Raw genomic sequence first — 21,140 nt, 5'->3', positions numbered from 1 at the left:
TATAAATGTATCAAAATAATTAAATCTGAAAAGGGACGTGTGTATTGTAAAATGAATTTAAAGTTGTCTTCCAACTTTTTTATTGTTCTTGTTGTAGTTTGGGTTACTCAAGTCACAGAGGGGTGTAAAATGTAATATACGGAACTTAGGAAGAGCCCTGACGCTTGGTAGGAGATCGTAATTCCAAGATCACAATGGATAGGATTCTTGATTTCTAGAAACAATATTTTGACAGGGTTGACTTAGGAATAAATAAAATAACAGCATAAAAGTTTTGTGAATGCAATTTTAACTATAAAATAACAACGTAAACATATGAAAAACTAAGGACAGTGAAGACAACTAATTTATTTTATAACTTTTACATGATAAACATGATTTAACAAACAGATTCGGACTTTAATTATACTCATTAAACGTATTCAAGTAACACGTTTTGTCTACAACAATTAAATAGTTGTGCTTTAACCCTTCTAGTGCCAGACCAAAAATGAAGTAATTTCCAAGAATTCTGGGATTTTCAACCAGTAATTTTTTCTCACTTTCTCATGAGAAATAGCACTTGTGAAAAAATATTTCACAAAAACACCATATCACTTGAAAAGAAAAGAAAAGAAATTAAAAACCAAACAGTTAATTAATTTTGTAAATATTTTTTTCTTCAAATCTGGGTCATTCTGATTGTGACCACAATCAACAAATTTATATTACGTTAAAAAATGAGCGTGTCATAGAATTTTATTTCTGAAACATTTGTATATACGGGTGTTGGCACTAAAAGGGTTAATAATTAAATAGTTATAAATGCAGTGAACAACTTGTTACATAAAAGATAAACGATTAAACAATGTCCAGCACTTCTTGTTGTCAAACTCTTGACTTATAAAAAACATTTGATAAAAATTTTTTCATTTTTTAAGATTTCTATTTCTACAGTAAAACAGAAAACATTCTCATACTGTACCTATGAAACTCATACTGATATCTACAGTGGTTTTACACAAAAGTTTACTTATTTGTACTGCTTACTTATTGCAAAAATTATTACATCAATCTTTGTGTAAAACTTAACCAAGGACAGCCACAAGCTTTTTGCTAAAAATAAGATATAACTAATTAGAATTAAGTAATGCCTTAGTACTAAATATCACATATTCTTAGATCTTAATAAAATATATACATACATATCTTAATAATAACAAGTAAGGCCTAACATAAGTCTAAGATAAAACAATACTATATTACAAAAAGGTGCTATTATTATAAAAAGTGCACCATTTACAAAAATAGTTTTGTCATGATTAGGTAGGTATTACACTATTGAATGTCTTTCTATGTATATATTTTGTAATGTAATAACCGCCTAAACAAGATCTCAGCCTTCAAACAAGATTGTTTTTCTTAATCATATAAAACTCTTTATTAAATTCTTCAATTTGTACTATGTACGAGACATAAGGAACAGTACATCTTACATCTTAATGAGAATTTTATATTACCTATTAATTAATAAAATAAAACATAATAAATTGGTTTTGTTACAAAATAAACAAAAAGATTATGAGGCAGTGATATGTACCCAGAATTTATTCCACTGCATAAAACATTTTAAATTGTCCGGTGCAAGGGGCACGGATCCATGCCGTACCCTTTCCCGCTAGGAGTGTCTTGCACGGAAACCATGCCGCAATGTCACTCGACACAAATGACTTCAGTGTGAGCTTAGCATGCATCGCAGAAGGTTGAATGTGTGTGTGCTCTGTTCTAGTATTGAACATAACCTCCCAACTGTGTTGGTTTCTTCCTAGCACGCTGCACAGTTTCGGTATGGTGTTTATTGCTTCTTTGTTGCTACAAAGTGATGATTTTGTGAAGAGGGCAACCGCAGTTTAGGCAGTAAGTGACAGGAAAGCACCATAAATATGGGATAAAATTGTACACTCTCTGTGAACCTGAGGGTTTAATTGTGAGGTTTATAGTTTACTCTAGAAGACTGGACGATTTGGGGGGGGGGGGAGGAGGACACTAAAGAAATGTTGTTTTGCACCTCATGCGAGACTTTTTGAACAAAGGCCATGCTCCCTACATGGACAATTTTGACAACAGCGTGAGACTTGCAAGTAAACTGCTTACCAACAAAACGAATTCTACAGACATCTTACGAGTAAGTTCAACCCACAACCCGTTGTTACAGCCACATTGAAAGAGGGTTTTAGAGGAAAAATAGAGGGATGAGCGGAATGTTCTATACATCAAAACTCAGTTTGAAAATACCATGATTACCATGGAAAACAAAAAGAAAACCTAAACCTGTAGTACATTATAATGCCCAAATGAGAGGAATAGACAAAGCAGACCAACTGATGTCTTACTACCTTATAGAAAGAAAAACCATCAGGTAGTACAAAAGAATATTTGTACATATTATTCAAATTTCTATGGTGAATTGTTTGTTATTCCTGAATATGAATACATATAAGAAAAAAAATAAGTTTTTAAGATTTTATAGACAAATTCGTAGACGCAATTTTACTCCCAAAGCCAAAAGTGCCGGCTCGAATTCTTTGGAGAAATCCTCTTCACGGCCTAGTCCAAAATGAAAAACGATACCAGAAAAGAAAAATATGCAGAGTTTGTGCAAAAAATGTATTGAACAAGCACTTACCCTATCTGTACCAGAAAAAACTGCATTTTGTCCAATTTGTTATTTTGACAAACTCCACCAAAACAAAAACAAATATTTTTGGGAGGTCGAAGAGCTGTAAATAAATAATGATCTCTTATCTGTTATGATATTGCAGCTAACAATATTTAGAGGTTATAAACTGTAAACCTAAGAGTGGAATGAGTCGGGGAGTAAGCGCTGTGACAATGTTGCATGTTGAGAGGGCTGTGCTGTGGGCGCGTGGCACGGAACCGTGCTATCAACGGTGACGTCATCATGAAAACCATTTATTATCTAGAGGAGTCGTTTGGCTAAGTTATGGCTCATTTCCATTACTATCCATTTGTAATGTCAACTGTAATTTTTTCAGCAGTAAATGTCTTAAATGGGGTGTTCTTAACAATAAAAACTGAATATATACAAGAGTATTTCAAATTAATGAAGTATATCAAGAACTGAACAAAAACAAACTTAAAACACACAAAAATCAAACAAAAAATTCTAATGTAATGTTCGGGAAGTGAGCTAAAGGCTTAGCTTTGACAATTTAAAACTCGGCCTCGTGTTGGCGCTTGTACCTATTCATGTTATACACTTCGAAAAAGTTTTTGCCATACTCAAATGTCGAAACCATGATGGCACAAGCAGGAGCGATCTTGGCCACCCGAGGGGTAAGTCCGGTGTATAGACCTCGCACACCATTTTCTGCGTACATTCTGCGAAACCAGTAGAACATCGATTTCTTTGGCTTCTTCTGCATCTCTTCATCTGAAAGCAATTTACAACAGTTATATATTCGTATGCAGTTGAAACCTAAATATTACTTACAATCTGTGAAATGTGTGTCAGTGAGGCCTAGTTTGCTTCTACCATCGGAAAGATAGAAAAACAAGATAGTGAGATTTTACTACGAAAATATAATATTCACACTTAACAATCATTGGATTAATGATAGTTTATTCAAACCTATAAAACTACTTGGCTTCTATACAGATGATGTACAACGACTTATTTCATAGCCACTTGTGTTATGGCATTTGACTGCGGGGTTGTCTGTACAGCATGTCCAGCAAAAATGTTGTCTGGCAGAAAAAAGCAATTAATTAGAATATTAGCTGGATTATCATACCAAGAGTCTTGCAGACAACATTTTTCAAAGCTTAAGATTATGACCTTGGCATGTACTTATATTTTCTATAACCTAATATATGTAAAAGAAAATGAAGATAGATTTGAAACACAATGTACACTCCATGAGTACCAAATCAAAAGATAATCTAAGAACTCCTAATATAAGGCTAGATAAATATTATAAAAGCCATAAATACCATCAATTAAAACTATTTAATCAGCTTCCTCTTTTTGTTAGAACTGTACCTTTAAAACAATTTAAATCAAATATGTCACAGTGGCTTAAGCTTAAGGATGTTACAGTGTTGAGGAGTATATGAAATGTGATATGCTGTAAATAAAAAGAAATAAGGATACTTCATAATTTATTATTTTTAATTTTTAGATTTTAATTCCATGACTGGAAACTAGTATATCTTTATACGATATCACTTGAATCTAGCTGAAATATGTTTTATTTTGACGAAGCTTATTGTAATCTTTGGATTACTTAATGGCCAATAAAACTTCTGATTTTATCTAATTAATTTGAGCAATGTGACCTAGCTCGGCTCTCTGTGGTCTTTAACATCAAAGAGATAGTATGAGTTTTAATCATAAAATCTACCCTTCAATGCAGGACTTTTTGAGGACCCTTCAATTCCCAGTCATCATAAGTCAGCCAGCTATACACGTTTAAATTATCATCAGTTATGTCTTTGTAGACACTATCCACACAGAAAGGGTTAATAATTATGCTTATACCTTGCCTTAATTTTTCCTAAATCTTAAAACCAAAGCTTGATCCTTAAAACCACAATTTAGCCACTCAGAGACGTGTATACTTCCCATCCTACTCAGTGAGGATGTTATGTATAGCCAATCCTATTATGGACGATATTAAAATGAGTAGTTTTTAAGTCTTGGGATACTACAATTAATTAACCCTTTCCGAGCCAATGACGTTACTAGACGTCATGCCTAAACTAGCGCTAAAATCCAACAACATCCACTGATGCAAAATCAATTTTTTTTAAAATTATTTAAAAGCATTTCTGAGTAACAAACTTAGCAAAAACTGTTAAACAAGGAACAACCGTTCGTGTCTATTTTGAAGGTCACGGAATTTGTTCGAGCGACAAAATAGCGGGCTGCCGGATGTTCATCGTCTCCCGCAGAGCCAACGACGTCTACTGACGCACGCTCAGTCTGCCTGTAGCCTTCCGTGAGATGAATATTCATCACTTAAGTGAGATTACCTGATTATATTTTGTTGTATTAAAAGATTTAACATACGAAAAATGCATTGTATCCAATTTGAAATGACTATTGATGACCAAGATGACTATACTTTTACAGTTTGTCTGAAGAGTCCGATAAATGATTTGTTCTAAATCCAGTGTGGAACAACACAAAAACTGAACAGTGGTTAATGGAATTTCCGTTCTGGGAATTTCTAAAAGTTGGGATTAAAACTACTGTTTTAGAAGACTTCAATTAGCGGCAAACAGTAGTCAAGTTATTTTACCATTAATGTTTAATACTTGATTTTAAAAGCAAAAGTTTGTGGCATATACACAAACATTTTGATATAACCCTGAATCACTAATCACCATAATAATATACCTGAAATAGCAAGAATAATACCATTTTTATTAATTGTGTTTCTGGATAGACATAATTAAGTTATATGACTTATTAATATTCTATTTTTAATATTTCATTATCTATAAAAAAAAAATAATTTTCCATATCTTACTACCGATAAAATCAACAGTTTTTTAAACTTAGTGTTTTATTTATAAATAATATGAGTGACAAAATATGGTCAAAGATACTGATCAAAATACAACAGTACGTTACAAGTTAGTAAAAAGCTAATGTTTACTTGGAAAAAGTTACAAGCAGATCATTCAAAGTTAAAATAATTATACACCATATGTGTGTATATTGGGATGTTTGGAATTTACAAACCAACCCCAGAAAGTTCCAGACAATTTTAATACTTGTAAAAACTCAAGACAATATTGGCAGGTAAAATTTAAAAAATGTGAACTGCCTTAAATGTTGATTAAATGAGATTGCAGTAAAAATTACCAAGTTCAAGAATTCTTCAAAAACGTTCAGATCAGCTGGAACTAAAAATATTAGGCTTACTTGTGGCTAATATTGAAAAATCTCTATTGCATATCGTACTTCCACACTAAATGTACATACTTGATTGGTGAAAGCTAGTAGGCCAATGTGCTTGAAGCCATTCATGGAATTTGTATTGAATATTCAAACTCTGGAAACATTATTCAAAACAAATTTTATTTGTATTTTATAAGTAAAACTTACCTTTATATATTTGAGCTGCGATGTCGATCTGTTGGTGGGTTTTCACGACATCAAAGGGTGTGGTTATAAATGCAGCGATCTGCGGAAATAAAATATAAATTAATATAAAGAAATTTGTTTGGTAGGACAAAGCTAAGAGCCTAACAGCTCATTCTATCAACACTGAAACTAAAAGGTTCAGATTTAGACTACTTTAGAAAAATGAAACTAAATAAACAATTTTGTTGTTTTATTCTGTAAGGAAAAAAACATGAGAGAGTACCCAGAGCCGTCCCCAGTATTTAATGCGCCCGGGGCAAATCATGCCTTGGAGGCCCCCACATAAAAATTACATTTCGTCAGTACAGCCATACCAAGTGATAAGGAATTTTTGGAAATTGTTATATGTAAATAAATACTCCAGTTTTCTGTGTGTAACAAAATACCAAATATATTATATATGTACATTTAAACATGTTTTAGAATAGATAATAGAATACTGAATAGACCTATATACATAGATACTCGCCTTCGGCTCGCTGGGGGCTACGCCCCCAGGCCCCCAAAGTAAACGCTTGCAAATTCGGGGATAAGCGGAATTCGGTGACTGGTTAAGTCCGGACATTAAGTAAATGACAAGGGATTTAAAAATTGACCTTTTTCATAGATTTTTTTCCGGATTCGTAAAAACTTTTGACTTTGAGGGCATTTTGCGGTTAAACCGTTAGAGATACGACAAAAAGTGACTGGACCTTTCTTGTTGGAAATTTAATTTTGTCTTTCGATTGTGCCCTCAGATCTGATCTACGACCTATGGTTTAGCCAGAAATGAGCTCGGGAGAAAAGTCTGCACGGTCAGCTATCTTGAATTGTTTAGTATAAACATAATAAAAACCGACCTCAAGGCAGTATTTTAAGTCGAACAGGGGGTTTAATATCACCAGGAGACTATCTAGTCAAGGCGAGAAATAGAGGGGGTTTAATTTCGTCAGGATATTGTCTGGTCATATGAACAAATTCCCAGGGGGGGTTAACGTTACCGGGGGATAAGTCTCCAGGGGGTTATCTGGTCATACCAGGATCTTCCCAGGGGGGGGGGTTAAGAGATTTGGCGACTGGTAAAATTCGGACATGAGGTCATGGCAGGAAATTCCCTGGGGGGGTTTAATGTTACCAGGGGGGTTAACACATCAGGGGGTTGAATGTACAGGAGGTTATCAGGTCATACCAGGAAATCCCCGGGGGGGGGGGGTTAATATTACCGGGGGTTAATGACACACTTGGGCCTTTTTTAGAGGGTATTGTGTCTGTGAACATAATAAATATTCCTCTGTCCCTATCTACTATTGACGCTTAGCTAACGCTCAGCCAACTCCCGAAGTCACTGAACCTTTTCTGTAGATCACGTGATTTCCTAAATCCCGTTTAAAATTTGTTTTGAGTTACGACCAACCGTTTAGCCGCTATCAAGCCCGGAATGTAAATTTTTTAGGCGAAAATGTCCAATATTTTCACTTAATCGCGTTTTGCGGTCAAACTAAGGGAAATATAGTAAAAAGTCACTGGACCTTTTTTGTAGGTCATCTTATTTCCTAAATAAAACGTTAGTCTTATTTTGACCTCCGACCAATGGTTTCGCCGCTATCGACCCCAAAAACAAAAGTTTCGCGTAAAAGTTACAACAAAATTGTACATAATCACGTTTTTTTCGGCCAAACCAATCGAGATAGGGCAAAAGATTACTGGACCTTTTCTGTAGATCGCGCAATTTGCTAATTTGATGGGTCAATCAGATTTGAGCTACGACCAACGGTTCGGCCGCTATCGGGCTTGAAACATTATTTTTATCGAAAAAATCTCTGGAATTTCAAATGTTCGAGCGTTTTGTCGCTTAACCATGGAAGATAGAGCAAAAAGTCATGAGACCTTTTTTGTAGTTCACTTCATTCCTGACCATGAATTTTCCGTCAGATCCGAGCTAGCTCCAACGGTTCGCCCGCTATCGGGCTTACAAAAAATGCCTGCAGGGGTGAAGAATGCGCGATTTTTTGGGAATTTTTTTGAGGGGTTGAAAATGAAAAATTCTCACTTTTCGGGATTTTCCTGGTGGTTACACGTGGAAAGCTATCTGTGTACCAAATTTCAAGTCTCTAACTCATCTGGAAGTAGGTTAGAATTAGTATACGTGAGTCAGTCAGTCAGTCAGTTACACATGCGGTTGTATATATATTAGATAAAGACATTATTACTTTGGCTCTTTGGCATACAATACTTTAGGGCTATTAATAGTAGTAACAGATATAAACGCAATGCATAACTATTTCAATCTTAATGTCATAACTATTATTTACCTTTGACAGAGATAGCTTTATTTTTAAAAAGAAATCTTCCTGGCCTTTGCACTAGCAAACTTCTTGGTAACGTCTTCTAACTTCAGCCTTTTACATTCTTCATTTTCAATAGACAGCATGGCAAGGGATGACAGTCTCTCCTGAGACATTGAAGAACGCAAGTAGGTTTTTATTAATTTAAGTTTACTAAAGCTCCTTTCACAACTAGCAACAGATATGGGAATAGTTAGAAGGATTCGAAGTGCAATCCATAAGTTTGTGTATAGGTCCTTTCTGTCTGTCTTCTTAATCACTTTTAAAACTTGTAATGGGGTTGCCTAAGCTAGGCTTACTTCATTCACAATAGTTTTAACATGAAGGAGTTCCTGATAAAGTTCTTTTCCGCTTATGTCAGAGGTTTGCCCAAACGATAGGTGTTTCTGTAAATTTCCACAACATTCCTTCAAATCTTCTGCGTGAGGGAGTTGTTTAAGGTCGTATAAGAACCCCCATTTCAAGTTGTGGTTTGAAAACTGAATCAACCTTTCTTTTAGGGAAGCCTGCATAATGTCCAATAGTGGTTAGAAAACGTTTCTTTTAAATTCTTCTTCTGGGGTTGCTTTGTAGTCACTTTTACTTTCATAATCAAAAAGCTTATTTTTTATTCTTTGGCGTTTTTCTTTAAACAATGGTTCCACGTCAATTTCACTACAAATCTCTTTGGCTTTTGAAACTGAGTCATTTAAACCGTCTTTACGAAAATCATCTATGAACTGTAAAGTTTTTTGCAGCAGATTTGATGTTAAAGTAATATCAGTGCTTTTACCTTGTAAGGTTTTACTTATCAAGTTTACCTCAAACAAAACATTGTGCCAAACAATAAGGCAAACCAGAAATGAAAAGTCTTCCATGTGAATTTGGAGGGACTTAGCTTCAGATGAGATTGTAGGGTCATTGACAGTTTCACTCAGTTCTACAAGAGCGTCAAGGACGTCTTTGTACTGGTATCGAACGGCAGATACAGAACTTATTCGAGCCTCCCATCTTGTTTCACAAACCTTTTTCAAAGTTAAACCTTTAACATGGTCACTGACAACGCACCAACGTTTTGGAGATGATGCGAAAATAGTGTAAATCCTTTGAAGGATTCCAAAAAGTAGAGTAGACTTGACGGATGATCTGGCTCCATCTGCAACAACCAAGTTGAGGCTGTGGCATCCGCAGGGTGTAAATACAGCTAAAGGATATTCTGAGGATATTCGTGATTGGACCCCTTTTTTAGCTCCTGCCACGTTTGCGCCATTGTCGTACCCTTGCCCGCGGCAGTTACTCATGTCCAAACCACATAACTCTACCTCTTCTGTTAACAATTGAGTCAATGCTTCCCCTGTTGACTCCTCAGTAATCGTGTAGCCTATAAAACTTTCTTCAATAACAATTTCACCATCGATCTCCTCTTCTTCGTGAACATAGCGAATGGTGAGAGATGTTTGTTCCTTATGACTTACGTCTGGCGTACAATCCAACATAACTGAGAAGTCCCGTGACAGCTTTATTTTCTCGATTATATTGTTTTTCACCTCCTTTGCCAGACAGTTTATCAACTCATTTTGAATATCGACACTTAACATTTGAACTCGATATTCACTCTCTTCAATGCATCTTAAATGTTCCATCATAACCGGATCAAACTCTCCTAGTAACTGGATAAGGCCAAGGAAGTTTCCGTTATTTTTTGTAAAAAGTTTTGTTGAGTTTCCACGAAAAGCCAAGTTGTGTTCTGCTAAGTAAATAATAATAGCAATAATTCTTCTTAGTATGTTTTGCCATCTCTCGGCTTCTTTTTGTATTTGGCCCATGAGCTCAGTATCAATTGCTGCATTTTGGTTGATTCTACGTTCAGCTTCAATCCACTGCTGGGTAAACTTAAAATGCTCAGATGACGTTTCGTGAGATGAAGCTCGCTCATGAAATTTTTTCCAATTATTGAATCCTTGCTTTTTGCCAAAACTTGAGTGTGGATTATTGTCAAATAAACGACATGGAAAGCAGAACACTGCAACAGAAGAGCAAGAATAAACTAACCACCGCCTTTTCACTTTCTCGCTATTTTCTGCGTGGCGATATTGAAAATCATTTGAAAAATGACGCTTTTCACTGTTTAGTGGATAGTCATCATTATTTTTTTTAAATGACGGAGCACTGCTTGGTATGATTTCATCTCTGTCTCTGACAGTTAAATTTTCAGGCCAAGTTGACGGGTCATTTGAAACATTTTTATTTTGGTAGTTTAACATTTCAACAGTTCCCTTCTTAAGCTTGTCACTGGTTTCCTCCTTCAGTATTTCAGCAGTCTCCTCTACCTCAGTTAAAATTAGGTCTTGTTCACATTCATGGTCGAAGTCCTGGGTATTTGAAGTAGCGAGTAAAGATGAAGTAGGTTGTTGGGTAGTGCCCTCAGCTATTGTGAAGAATTTTGTCAAGTTGGGTACTTTACTTAAAAGAGCACTGTGAGCTAATTCACTGTCTTTTGTTAATTTTCGTCTCCGAGCACCTGATAGTTTTTTAGACATTTTAATAAAATAATCTGAAATAAAATGAAACTTCTTAAAAAAATTATGCTTGTTTACTTAAAATGAAATTAAAAAATAATGTTTAAATCTGTTGGTCTACATGTTGCGTAGTTTTTATGCCTACGCTACGACATGCAAGCTAGAGTGCACATAGTACCTTGGTCGAAACAACATTTACATAATTATTACCAATACATATGACAACCAACACATATTTAACTACCACATGTCTGTAGCTTTTGTATATGTAGGTACTAATACAATACGAAGCTCACCTCTCACGTACACATTCGCTTAATTTCACAGCTCTAAGTCTCTACAAACACTAAACACACGAGAGTAGTTAGCAACCTAACCTATACGGTGTAGACGCAATGACAGTGACAGTTGGAGTTGCGAGTGCGGTGTTGCCAAATGGTCTAAGTTGTTTTTGCCGCGTGGTGTTGCCAAACTTAACTTACTAAAAATAAACAGTATTTTTAAGTATATAGTTCAAACCAAGTTCTTTTTAACAAATATTAAGGCACCGGATTGGGGGTTTGTATGTATATAGTAGAATATCGTTGAAATTTTGTTTTACAAATTTAATATTGACTATGAGTAAGGCACCTCCTAGCCGTGGCGCGGCGCCCGGGGCGACCGCCCTGTTCGCCCCCCCCTTCGGATGGCCCTGAGAGTACCCATTACACTTGAACCTAAAATGTGCTACTTTTTAAGTTCAGAAAGAATATTGGAGACTTATGTCATCTCTTGTTGAGATCCTCTAGCACAGTGTCCACTACTCGATTGTGCTTGTAAAATTATTAAATGACAGACGATTATGGTCATCAGATGTTAAATCGATGTAGTAGGCTCTAGTACTTACTGAGCATTTTTTTATAACTAACAAGATATGTAAAACGTGTTGACTAACGCACCACATACAGGGTGATTCGGGTAGTGTTACCGGCACTTTCTGAGCTTAATGTAATATAAAAAATGAAGAAAAAAGTTCATATAAACATAGGTTCAGAAATGCTTTGTTACTGAGTAACGGTCAACAAAAGATTTCACCCACAATTTAGTACCCGAGGTTAAATGAACATTTGCTGGGAGTTTGGGAAGAAGGATTTAGAGACGAATGTAGTTTTTTATAATGCTTTTTGACATGATAAATAAAATAAAGTTTGTTCCATAACTGTATCTCTTATTGTTTAAGATTTACTATGTAAAACACAAAAAAGAACATTCAAAAATGATTTTTTTATGTTTAACATACAAATAATTTGTTAAATAGGTAATAAAAACACAAATTTTTACAGAGAAACTTGTAGAAAATTATGTACAATAAGGCAATTATAATGATATCATTGTTTCTAAAATCAAATTTTACTACTAACACTCATTGTGTAGAAAAACAAATTAACGAAATTAATTGACAGAAAGTTAAATAAAATTTTATTTTATTGATTTAACCAAAAAAGTCAACTTTCTACAGAAAAACATTATTCTTTAAAGGAATAGAGCGGATAATATTATGTACATTTAAATATTCTATATTTTATAAGAACAAAAAAGAGGATATTTAATGTAGTAAACCTTAATTTTATTCTTGAAATATAATTTTATTCATGTTCATCTGAAGAATTGGTCACAAAATAGTTCAAAACGAACTCTGTACATTGTTTCAATATCAGAGACACCTAGGCTACAGAATATAAAAATATAGTATGGGCCGGGGGAAGAGGTATTTTCACTGGTTTCTGACACAATCTCTTAAGCACAGTGAAGCAACCAAGTTTTCTACACATATCTCAATTTTAGATCTCTTCAGACAAACATGACTCTCTCATGAGATCCCAGGAGTCAAGTCTGTGACAGATTCCAGACGCTGCACTAAGAGGGAGGTGAACTGGAGCTAAACCCAACATTCACATTGAATCAACCCTTTCCACCGTATCAACGTTATGTTGTAAAAAAGATGTAGTTGTAAAACTACTGAAACAACCGCGGTTGAGTTGAAGATGAGACACATTCTAGAGTTTGGTAGGAGCTACCTGACTTCGCCCAGTAGCGCTACACATTCACACGTGTTCCTGACACCTAGCGGATTAGAACTAATAACAATTTGCTTGTAACACTCGCTGAGGGATGGCAGTGAAGCTCACAACAAAAAATATGTAGATCGCAACAATATGCAAGATAAATATAAAAACACAACAGTAAGGCTTGCAGCACCGAAATGTGTTAAGTTCCGAACGAAATAGATGCCAGTATATTTCATCACAGAGGAAAGATTATCAATAAGTTCCCGAGCCTGTCGGGAAGAAAATGGTGTTTAAATTGTAAACAAGGTACATTTCCATTAAATACAACTGGAATATAACTTCATACAAGTACAGTATGCTAAAAACAGCATATAATTTAAAACATACAGTTGATTCAGGTTTAAATGTAGCATGGTAAACTATGTGTCTGTATGTTTGTTTACTAATATTTTAAGGAAAATGTTTGATAATGATAATAATGGCTACGTGGAGAGAAATATTCTCTTATACAAATATACTTACAGTGCCAGATGCGCTTCCGGCCAGGAAGCTGAACCAGAATGTGACGTTTTCCTCAGGGTAGAAGTACGATTTCAGGTACTCATAGCAAACCCAGTAAATACCTGAAAATAGCAAGTAACATTTTGTACAGTAAATCGAAACATGTTTCTGACACACAACTTGTTTTGATGTTAAATGTTTTGAGGGATCATTTCATCACAACTTAAAAGATTATTTTTCAAATTTTTTATGTATGCTTAACTCAGGATTTTTCTCACCTGAAGAAGAGTATATCATCCAATCTTATGTAATAGTTTTATCAGGAAATTATTACTTTAGATTTTGAAATTTATAATCACCGTTTGGGTTTAATTTTGTGTTAGTAGCATGTTTTTATATTTTACTTAAAAATAACCTCGATAAACATACATAATAGTACATTTCTGTAAACTGCTATATGTATTCTTGGTAATCAGAAATGTTGGTGTTCATTTTGTAATGTTATTCTTTGTATTTGTTTTAATACTTGTTAAAAAAACCTTTTTTTACCAAAACTCAACTTAAACTTTTATTTATAAGAAATTTGTAATTTTTATACTGATTTGTTGGACTTAATTTATTAAACAAGTTTTTCAAAGTTCATAAACTTATTCAGGTTAGTAAAAATTTTACAAAAGATCATGAAAAGCAAATTTTAGGGCAACAAAAATAAAGCACTCCCATCAATCACCAACAGAAAACACGACTAGATATCTACAATTCATAAAAACAAACTATGTCAGTGTGTTTAGATGCTACGGTGTTGCAACTAAAATGTTGTACAAAAACGCAGCTTAATAGCAGGAAAATGATATATTTTATTTTTTTTAACCCTCGGGAAGTCGTGCGCGTGGTCGAAAGCATCGTGGGGGAATTATTTTTTTGAGTGTGGCTAGCCTGGCTGTCAGATTGGCTTGGCGCTCCTGCTACTCTACCCCCACTACCTTGCCCTCATCCCTCGCCACCAGCCTTTATGTTAGTTGCCCCTGATCCGTGGTGAGAGCTGCTTCAGTGACCTCGCGGTGCTTTTGACCATGGTGCGACGAACTGTGTAACTTTATCGCGGTGCCTTTCTGTGCGCGACCACTGGCGTATATGATTTTTACAATTTCAGTTAAGTTGAATTTTGTAAATAATGAACCAAAGAGATGTAGATAGGCTAGCTAAAATGCTTGAAAGTGTTGAAAAAGAAGAAGGAAGGAACGCTCAGCTTGAAAGAGGGCAAGAACGAGTGAGGAAAAGATTATTTGACGAGATCGACAATGACCAAATTGATGAACGTGTGGATTATTTTTCTGAAGATGATGATGAGAAAGTAGCTGTCGAAGCGAGTGAACATGAAAGTGGAAGTGAGGAGTCTGCTAGTGATTTGGACGAACAAGCTCTTGGAACTGACCATCCTGTGCCCAATGAAGTTCCAATGCCACAGTTTACCGGAAAAGATTAACGAAACAAAATGGAACATGCATAAGACTTATTATCGTAAACGAACCCAAAGCCATGACATTGTTATTCATTTGCCGGGACCATTAAATGACGCAAAGCAGGTTTCGAATCCTTTGGAAGCATGGCAGCTTTATTTTCCAGATAGTACGTTGGACAAAATAGTTGAATTCACAAATTTGTGGATAATTAATAGGAGAAAAAACTTCACAAGACCTCGTGATGCAGCTGATACCAATAGAGCAGAAGTAAAAAAGCAGTTATAGGCGTTTTGTACTTGGCCGGAGTATTAAAAGCATCTCACACAAACCTAAAGGATCTTTACACCAATGACGGAACTGGTATTGACATTATTCGCACAACCATGTCTGAGCGGAAGTTTAGATTTTTGTTGACAGCGTTGCGTTTTGATGACTACAGGACACGAAAAGATGACAATTTCGCTGGATTCAGAGAGGTATTTGAAGAGTTCGTTGAGAAGTGCAAAAAATACTACTCTCTGAGCGAGTACGTGACAGTTGACGAAATGCAAAATGCTGGACGCATTTCGTGGAAAGTGCTCGTTTCGTCAATACATTGCAAGTAAGCCTGCTAAATACGGCTTGAAGATCCATACTCTATGTGATGCAAGAACTTATTATACTGCAAATTTGGAAGTTTACGTAGCAAAACAGCCCAAAGGCCTATTCAAAGTTAGCAACAAGGGTCAAGATGTAGTCGAAAAACTAGTACAACCCATCTCAGGAAGAAATGTCACCATGGATAATTGGTATACTTCCATACCTTTAGCAAATAGTCTTTTAGCCAATCATAACCTTACAATGGTCGGGACAGTAAGGAAAAACAAGCGGGAAATTCCTCCAATCTTCGTACAAACTAAAGAAAGGCCAGTAAATTCCAGTATGTTTGGCTTTAGAAATGTCTCCACTCTTCTTTCTTATGTGCAGAAGAAAAACAAAGTAGTTTTACTCCTTTCCAGTATGCAAATGACGATGCCATTGATGAAACTAGTGGAGAGCTAACAAACCCGAAATGTTGACGTTTTACAACCTAACAAAGGGTGGTGTGGACGTCGTAGACAAGTTGAAGGGGTCCTACTCTGTGTCTCGGATTTCCCGCAGGTGGACTCTGACTTTGTTTTACAGTATGCTAAACATTGGAGGTATCAACAGCTTCGTAATACTTCAAAACAAAGTTGATATCAATCGTCGGTCATTTTTGAAAACGCTGTCTCGAGACCTGTGCCAAGATCATCTGCGATATCGACATAGTATAGAAACCATCCATCAAAGCATCAAATTAAGACTTGACGAGCTCCTTGGGACAAAGAGAGAGGAAAGGAAGTTAAAAGATCCAAACACAGGGAGATGTTACTACTGTGATAGAAAGAAGAACAGAAAGACAAAAACGTCGTGTGCTTCATGTTCGGCTCCAATATGCAGAGAGCATACCATTTTTTCAGGCCTGGAATGCTGTCAAAGACCAGAAGATGTAATAACCGATGAAGAAGAACAATAATACAAAGAAGGTGCTGCAAGACCTTGGTATATAGCTCTAAATACTATGTCAGTTTTATACATTTCAAACATCAAGTTTTCTAACTCCTCTGTTCTCATCAAGTTTACACGTACTTTAGTTATTATAGCTATTTATATTCTTACGTATATACCTTAATTGATTAGCTTATTTACTTTACCTTAAACTGTACTCTATTATTCTATATTATACTATTATTCTATAGTATAGCATATTACTTATTCATAAAATTTGTTTGTACTTTGTAAAAATAAGTTTTAAATAATAAATAAAAAAACCAGAACAAAACAAAAACAAACAAAAAATTTTAACATAAAACATTAAATGTAAGGTGTGTAACATGTGCGGTCTTTTTGACCGTGCACGTGACTACTGGCGTCGCGATCCAAGGCACGACTTCCCAAGGGTTAATACAAAGGTTAAAACGGCTTTGGTAAAACTAAATAACTAGATTGAGAATTTTGAGATTTTTTTTTTTTTTTTTGAGCTTTTATAATAAAGCTCTGGTGATATTGAATACCCAACAATGCATGAATGCCGCAGAAGTGGCAGGACATTCAAGTGGAAAAGGTCAACCCTTCCCTTGCCGTAGACAGATGTATTAAAATGGTAGGCTTTGAACAAAACGCCAGATACAGTTATATCCGATATTATAGATAATGTCTCTTGGAATTTTTTAGTTCACAAAAGGCCTTTGAAATGCCAGGTGCACGCTCCGTGTCTACCACGGTTGCCAAGGAAGCATTTATTAACAATCTTCACTCTGCGGCAGGGGGAGGGGAGAGCCCTTTGTCCAACTCCGACGAATTGCTCGCCAGTTCTGCGTCTCTTACAGAGCCATAACCAAACATATCCGTGGCGTATACTACAGCTTTCTTGATTGTCACGAGTGCACGTCTACAACGTATCTCGTTATTATTCTTCATCGTGTAGTAGTGTTGTGATTAGTTTGCAATATTTATCTTCTTTTATAGTGCGACGAGGTGTATTTAATTTAATTTAAATTAACATTTTAGTAAATAGTTCATTTTTTATTTTTATCAATAAATACAGTAGTTTTTAATAAAATGCCATTTTATACTTTTTTTTATTTTACCTTTTATAATTTGGTTATAATAAAAATTAGCTATGAACTTAAAGAAAAAAAAAAATCTTTTTACTTGTCTTGGCGTAATAGGAAAGTGATTGGATTTATTAGTAGCGTGAGATGTGTTAAACTTGTTTAACAATTACCATTTTTGTAAAAATGGATTTCTTTACGAAAAGAAATGAGTTAGAAATGTTGTAGCTTGAAAAACAGATGAGCAGTGATTTATTATTCTGATTCTAGTAAACTCACAAAAATCTACTTGCCATCTCAGGAAAAATTACTGCCAGCTCCAGGGTTAGTAAAAACAACAAAGTAATACACAAAAAAATTAAATCAGCTATCATATATATATAACCAGTTAACAAATAAAATTAGGGATCAGATTATTGTCTCGACTTCAATCAATAATCTCAAAAATCCTATATTTTATTGGAAGGTATTCAATGGAACCCAGTCAAGTATGCCAATTTAACTAAATTATTAGCGTTAGAAACATAGTTGGCACCGATGTTCAACCTATTTCCTGCGAGTCTGAAAATTGGCAACAATGTACAGGCTACCTCACAGTTTCAACTCCTTGAAGGAAACTACTTTTTCTGAACTTATGCCATCATTCAGTTAGTCACAACTACCATGTTGTGTATCACTGAACAATATCAAATGTCCTGAAAAATCCTGTGTCCTTCACAATCCTTCCATCATCAAAAACAAACTTTAAACAAAGAATTCAACTCCCATGATCTGAAAATGCCATTGAAATGTGTAGCCAGCTTGTCAGTCTTATTGTTCTCTTCTATATCAACCTGTGACCCATGCAATGTTTACATGATTGTCCCTTACCAGTGTTTTCAATGTGTTAATGTATTGCAGCACAGTCTTCAACTCACAGGTATAATAACTTAGAGTTTTTAGAAATGTTTGACTGTCTGACACTATATTGATTGTGGCTCTCTTCACTTCTACTCAAGGATTATTGAGATACATTTCTGTATAGACTTCCCCTTGGAAGACCAATGCATACGTTTCTGGTTTGAGACCCTAAGTTTTGTCCAGAAGCCTATAGAAGATGACTGTTGCCAACAAGGCAGTCTTTGATATCCTCTCTAAGTGAATGGTACGACTAAAGTTTTGCCTGAATTTATGCTGAAACTCGTGCTATTGCACCAACTCCAGACATGGTTCAAGTCATTTTGAATAAGTCTGAAAATGACCTCCTCATTTTTTTAACTAGCTTTCTTGTTATATTTATTGTCAATGAGGGAATAAGCATTAAATATATAGCTACCGGTAACGTTGTTGATGGAAGAGAGGGAACGTCTTGCGAAGTGATCAATAGACATTACAGTGCTGTCGGCTGTACTTTCTGGCCTTATCTATTGTGTCTGAATATTATTATAGTGTTTTGTTTCCTAGTGATTATCATCATTTTAACTAGTGAAATGAGAACCATTTGTAAATGTATCTACTAACTTAAAAAAATTATGAATTTTTTTATCTAAACAATTCTGTAATTAAAAATACAGTGTACATATCTCTGATGTAACTATACTACAAGTAACAAAATATAACTTTATATAGTAGGCATAACTATAAATTTGCACTTTAAAAATTACTAAATCACTTTTGAAATAAATTATTTAACGATTTAAAATTCAATAATTAACAGTAGCAATAAAATTCTCACCGGAAAATGGCACATCCCTGCAGAGAGTAGCTGTTAGCCCTTTCCAGAGCCCTTTGTACCCGTGTAGCTTCACTAGGCCCTTGATCACATAATGCACATCTGGAACATAATTTATTATCAAACTAGGAGATAAAAGGAAGCGTGGGGAATTACAACCATGCAATGTACTAAACTTCAAATTTTAACGACACTTGTACGTTACTATTAGTGAAACTAGTAGAACACAATAATACTAGCCACAAAGTATGGTAAACTTAAGCAAATTCAAGAGGTCACCTCAACATAGTATACTTTACGATACTACACCATTTTCGTTTTAAGTTAATTATTAACGGTAGAAGCCTTGAAAGGATAACAAAACTTTGAATGAATGTTTGCCATCACTGTATATTACAAAAATAGAACATTACATATTGAGAACTGGAATCTTTCCTCATCTTCAGGCGTTGAAACTTAAGACATAAGTTTAAGCATGCACAAACACCATTGTGTATTTATCAATACATTAAGACGATAACTTGTAATACAGTTATGATGATAACTTGTCAAAGTCAAACTTCTGTGGTGAGTGCAAATTGTGTGTAGTGATACTATTTATGTAATTGGTGCTGGTCCATCAATTATGTGTTTCATTTTTAACATTTATTCTGTTATCAAGTTTGACTTTGCCAAGTTCATCACCACGAGTAAGCGGTTTTTTTCTCACTGATTGTGAAAATAACACATGTAACTGTGACATTCTCACACTCAGTTGATTTAGTAATGAATAATTTTCTCAAATTTTACATGCTTAGGCTCCAAGGCTCTTTTGGACATTTGATTTTCCTAGAGTTCTATTGATTAGGTTGAAGGATCGGTGAGGTGTAGGGGCTTTTTAGTTACACTTTTCAGGTAAAATCATCCATGACAGATCTTGAGATGATCGTCATGTTCGCTTATTATTTAACTTCACAAACATTGTCGGTTTTTAAAAGTTTCTGTCATACACTGATATTCAAATCTTGGTTTTAACAGTTTCACTGGGTTTCTTCTGAGGTTGAAGGCCAATTACTTTTCCTAATCACGTGAAGGATCAGTCTCAAGGCATCTCAGGCTGGACAGTCTGGATTGTCTACCCCTGGTATTCTTCTGCCTAACTCTTCAACAATCTTCTTCAAGGTAATCCATGAACATGAAGGAAGATCATAATTGTGTCCACAAATAGGTTTTTTGACCACCTTCAAAGCCTCCTTCCCATTCCCGACAAATATAAAAAAAATGAATAGATAAAGGGAAGTAAATAAAGCTGACCGATTCAAATTAAATGATTTCTGAAATGAAGTGACACGATTTATTAGCCCAATAGAACATTACATTGTTATAAGTCTCGTCAAGATAGAAAAACACTACATATGAATAAAAAAATACTAACTAAAACATTAGTAATATATACCTAAAATTAGGTTATATAGGTATTCTAGTGAATTTAGACAAAAATCATAAAACATACATCATAAATCAAGTTGTTATTTATACAACTTGAAAGCATATATTATTTAATGGTTTTTTGAAAAACCTTTAATGTAGGAATCTTCCGTCAACGCTGAGGGTAGTTTATTGAAAAAATGCTCACTATTGTAAGAAAAAGATATTTTAAAATGGGTTGTTTTATATATATGATGGGAGATAAATGGATAGGATTCTATTCTTTTGTAAGTTTGAGTTAAAACTTTCATTACGTAAATAATGCTCACTGTCAAAATTTAAAGACTAAAAATTTAACTCTCATTAAATTAAAATTTATTAGAATTCAGATTGCTCTTTTTTGAGTGTTGAAAATCTGT

The 21,140-nt window shown here is 34.8% G+C and overlaps 1 protein-coding gene across 2 annotated transcripts in view; it reads right to left on the bottom strand.

Annotated features, from left to right (window-relative positions):
• Positions 1-268: 268 nt before the first annotated feature.
• Positions 269-21,140, bottom strand: part of LOC124370002 (solute carrier family 25 member 40-like) — a 32,733-nt gene continuing 11,861 nt past the window's right edge. For both annotated transcript variants that reach the window (XM_046828267.1, XM_046828268.1), the window contains exons 5-8: positions 19,318-19,416; positions 13,547-13,647; positions 6,116-6,194; positions 269-3,433 (exon numbers count right to left, since the gene is read on the bottom strand). In XM_046828267.1, the coding sequence (XP_046684223.1) occupies positions 3,213-3,433; positions 6,116-6,194; positions 13,547-13,647; positions 19,318-19,416 (500 nt within the window). In that variant the 3' untranslated portion in view covers positions 269-3,212. The remainder of the gene's footprint in view (positions 3,434-6,115; positions 6,195-13,546; positions 13,648-19,317; positions 19,417-21,140) is intronic.

The sequence above is a fragment of the Homalodisca vitripennis genome, chromosome X (assembly GCF_021130785.1).
Source record: "Homalodisca vitripennis isolate AUS2020 chromosome X, UT_GWSS_2.1, whole genome shotgun sequence".
Lineage (NCBI taxonomy): Eukaryota > Metazoa > Arthropoda > Insecta > Hemiptera > Cicadellidae > Homalodisca > Homalodisca vitripennis.
This window is presented reverse-complemented; position numbering and strand designations above follow the sequence as displayed.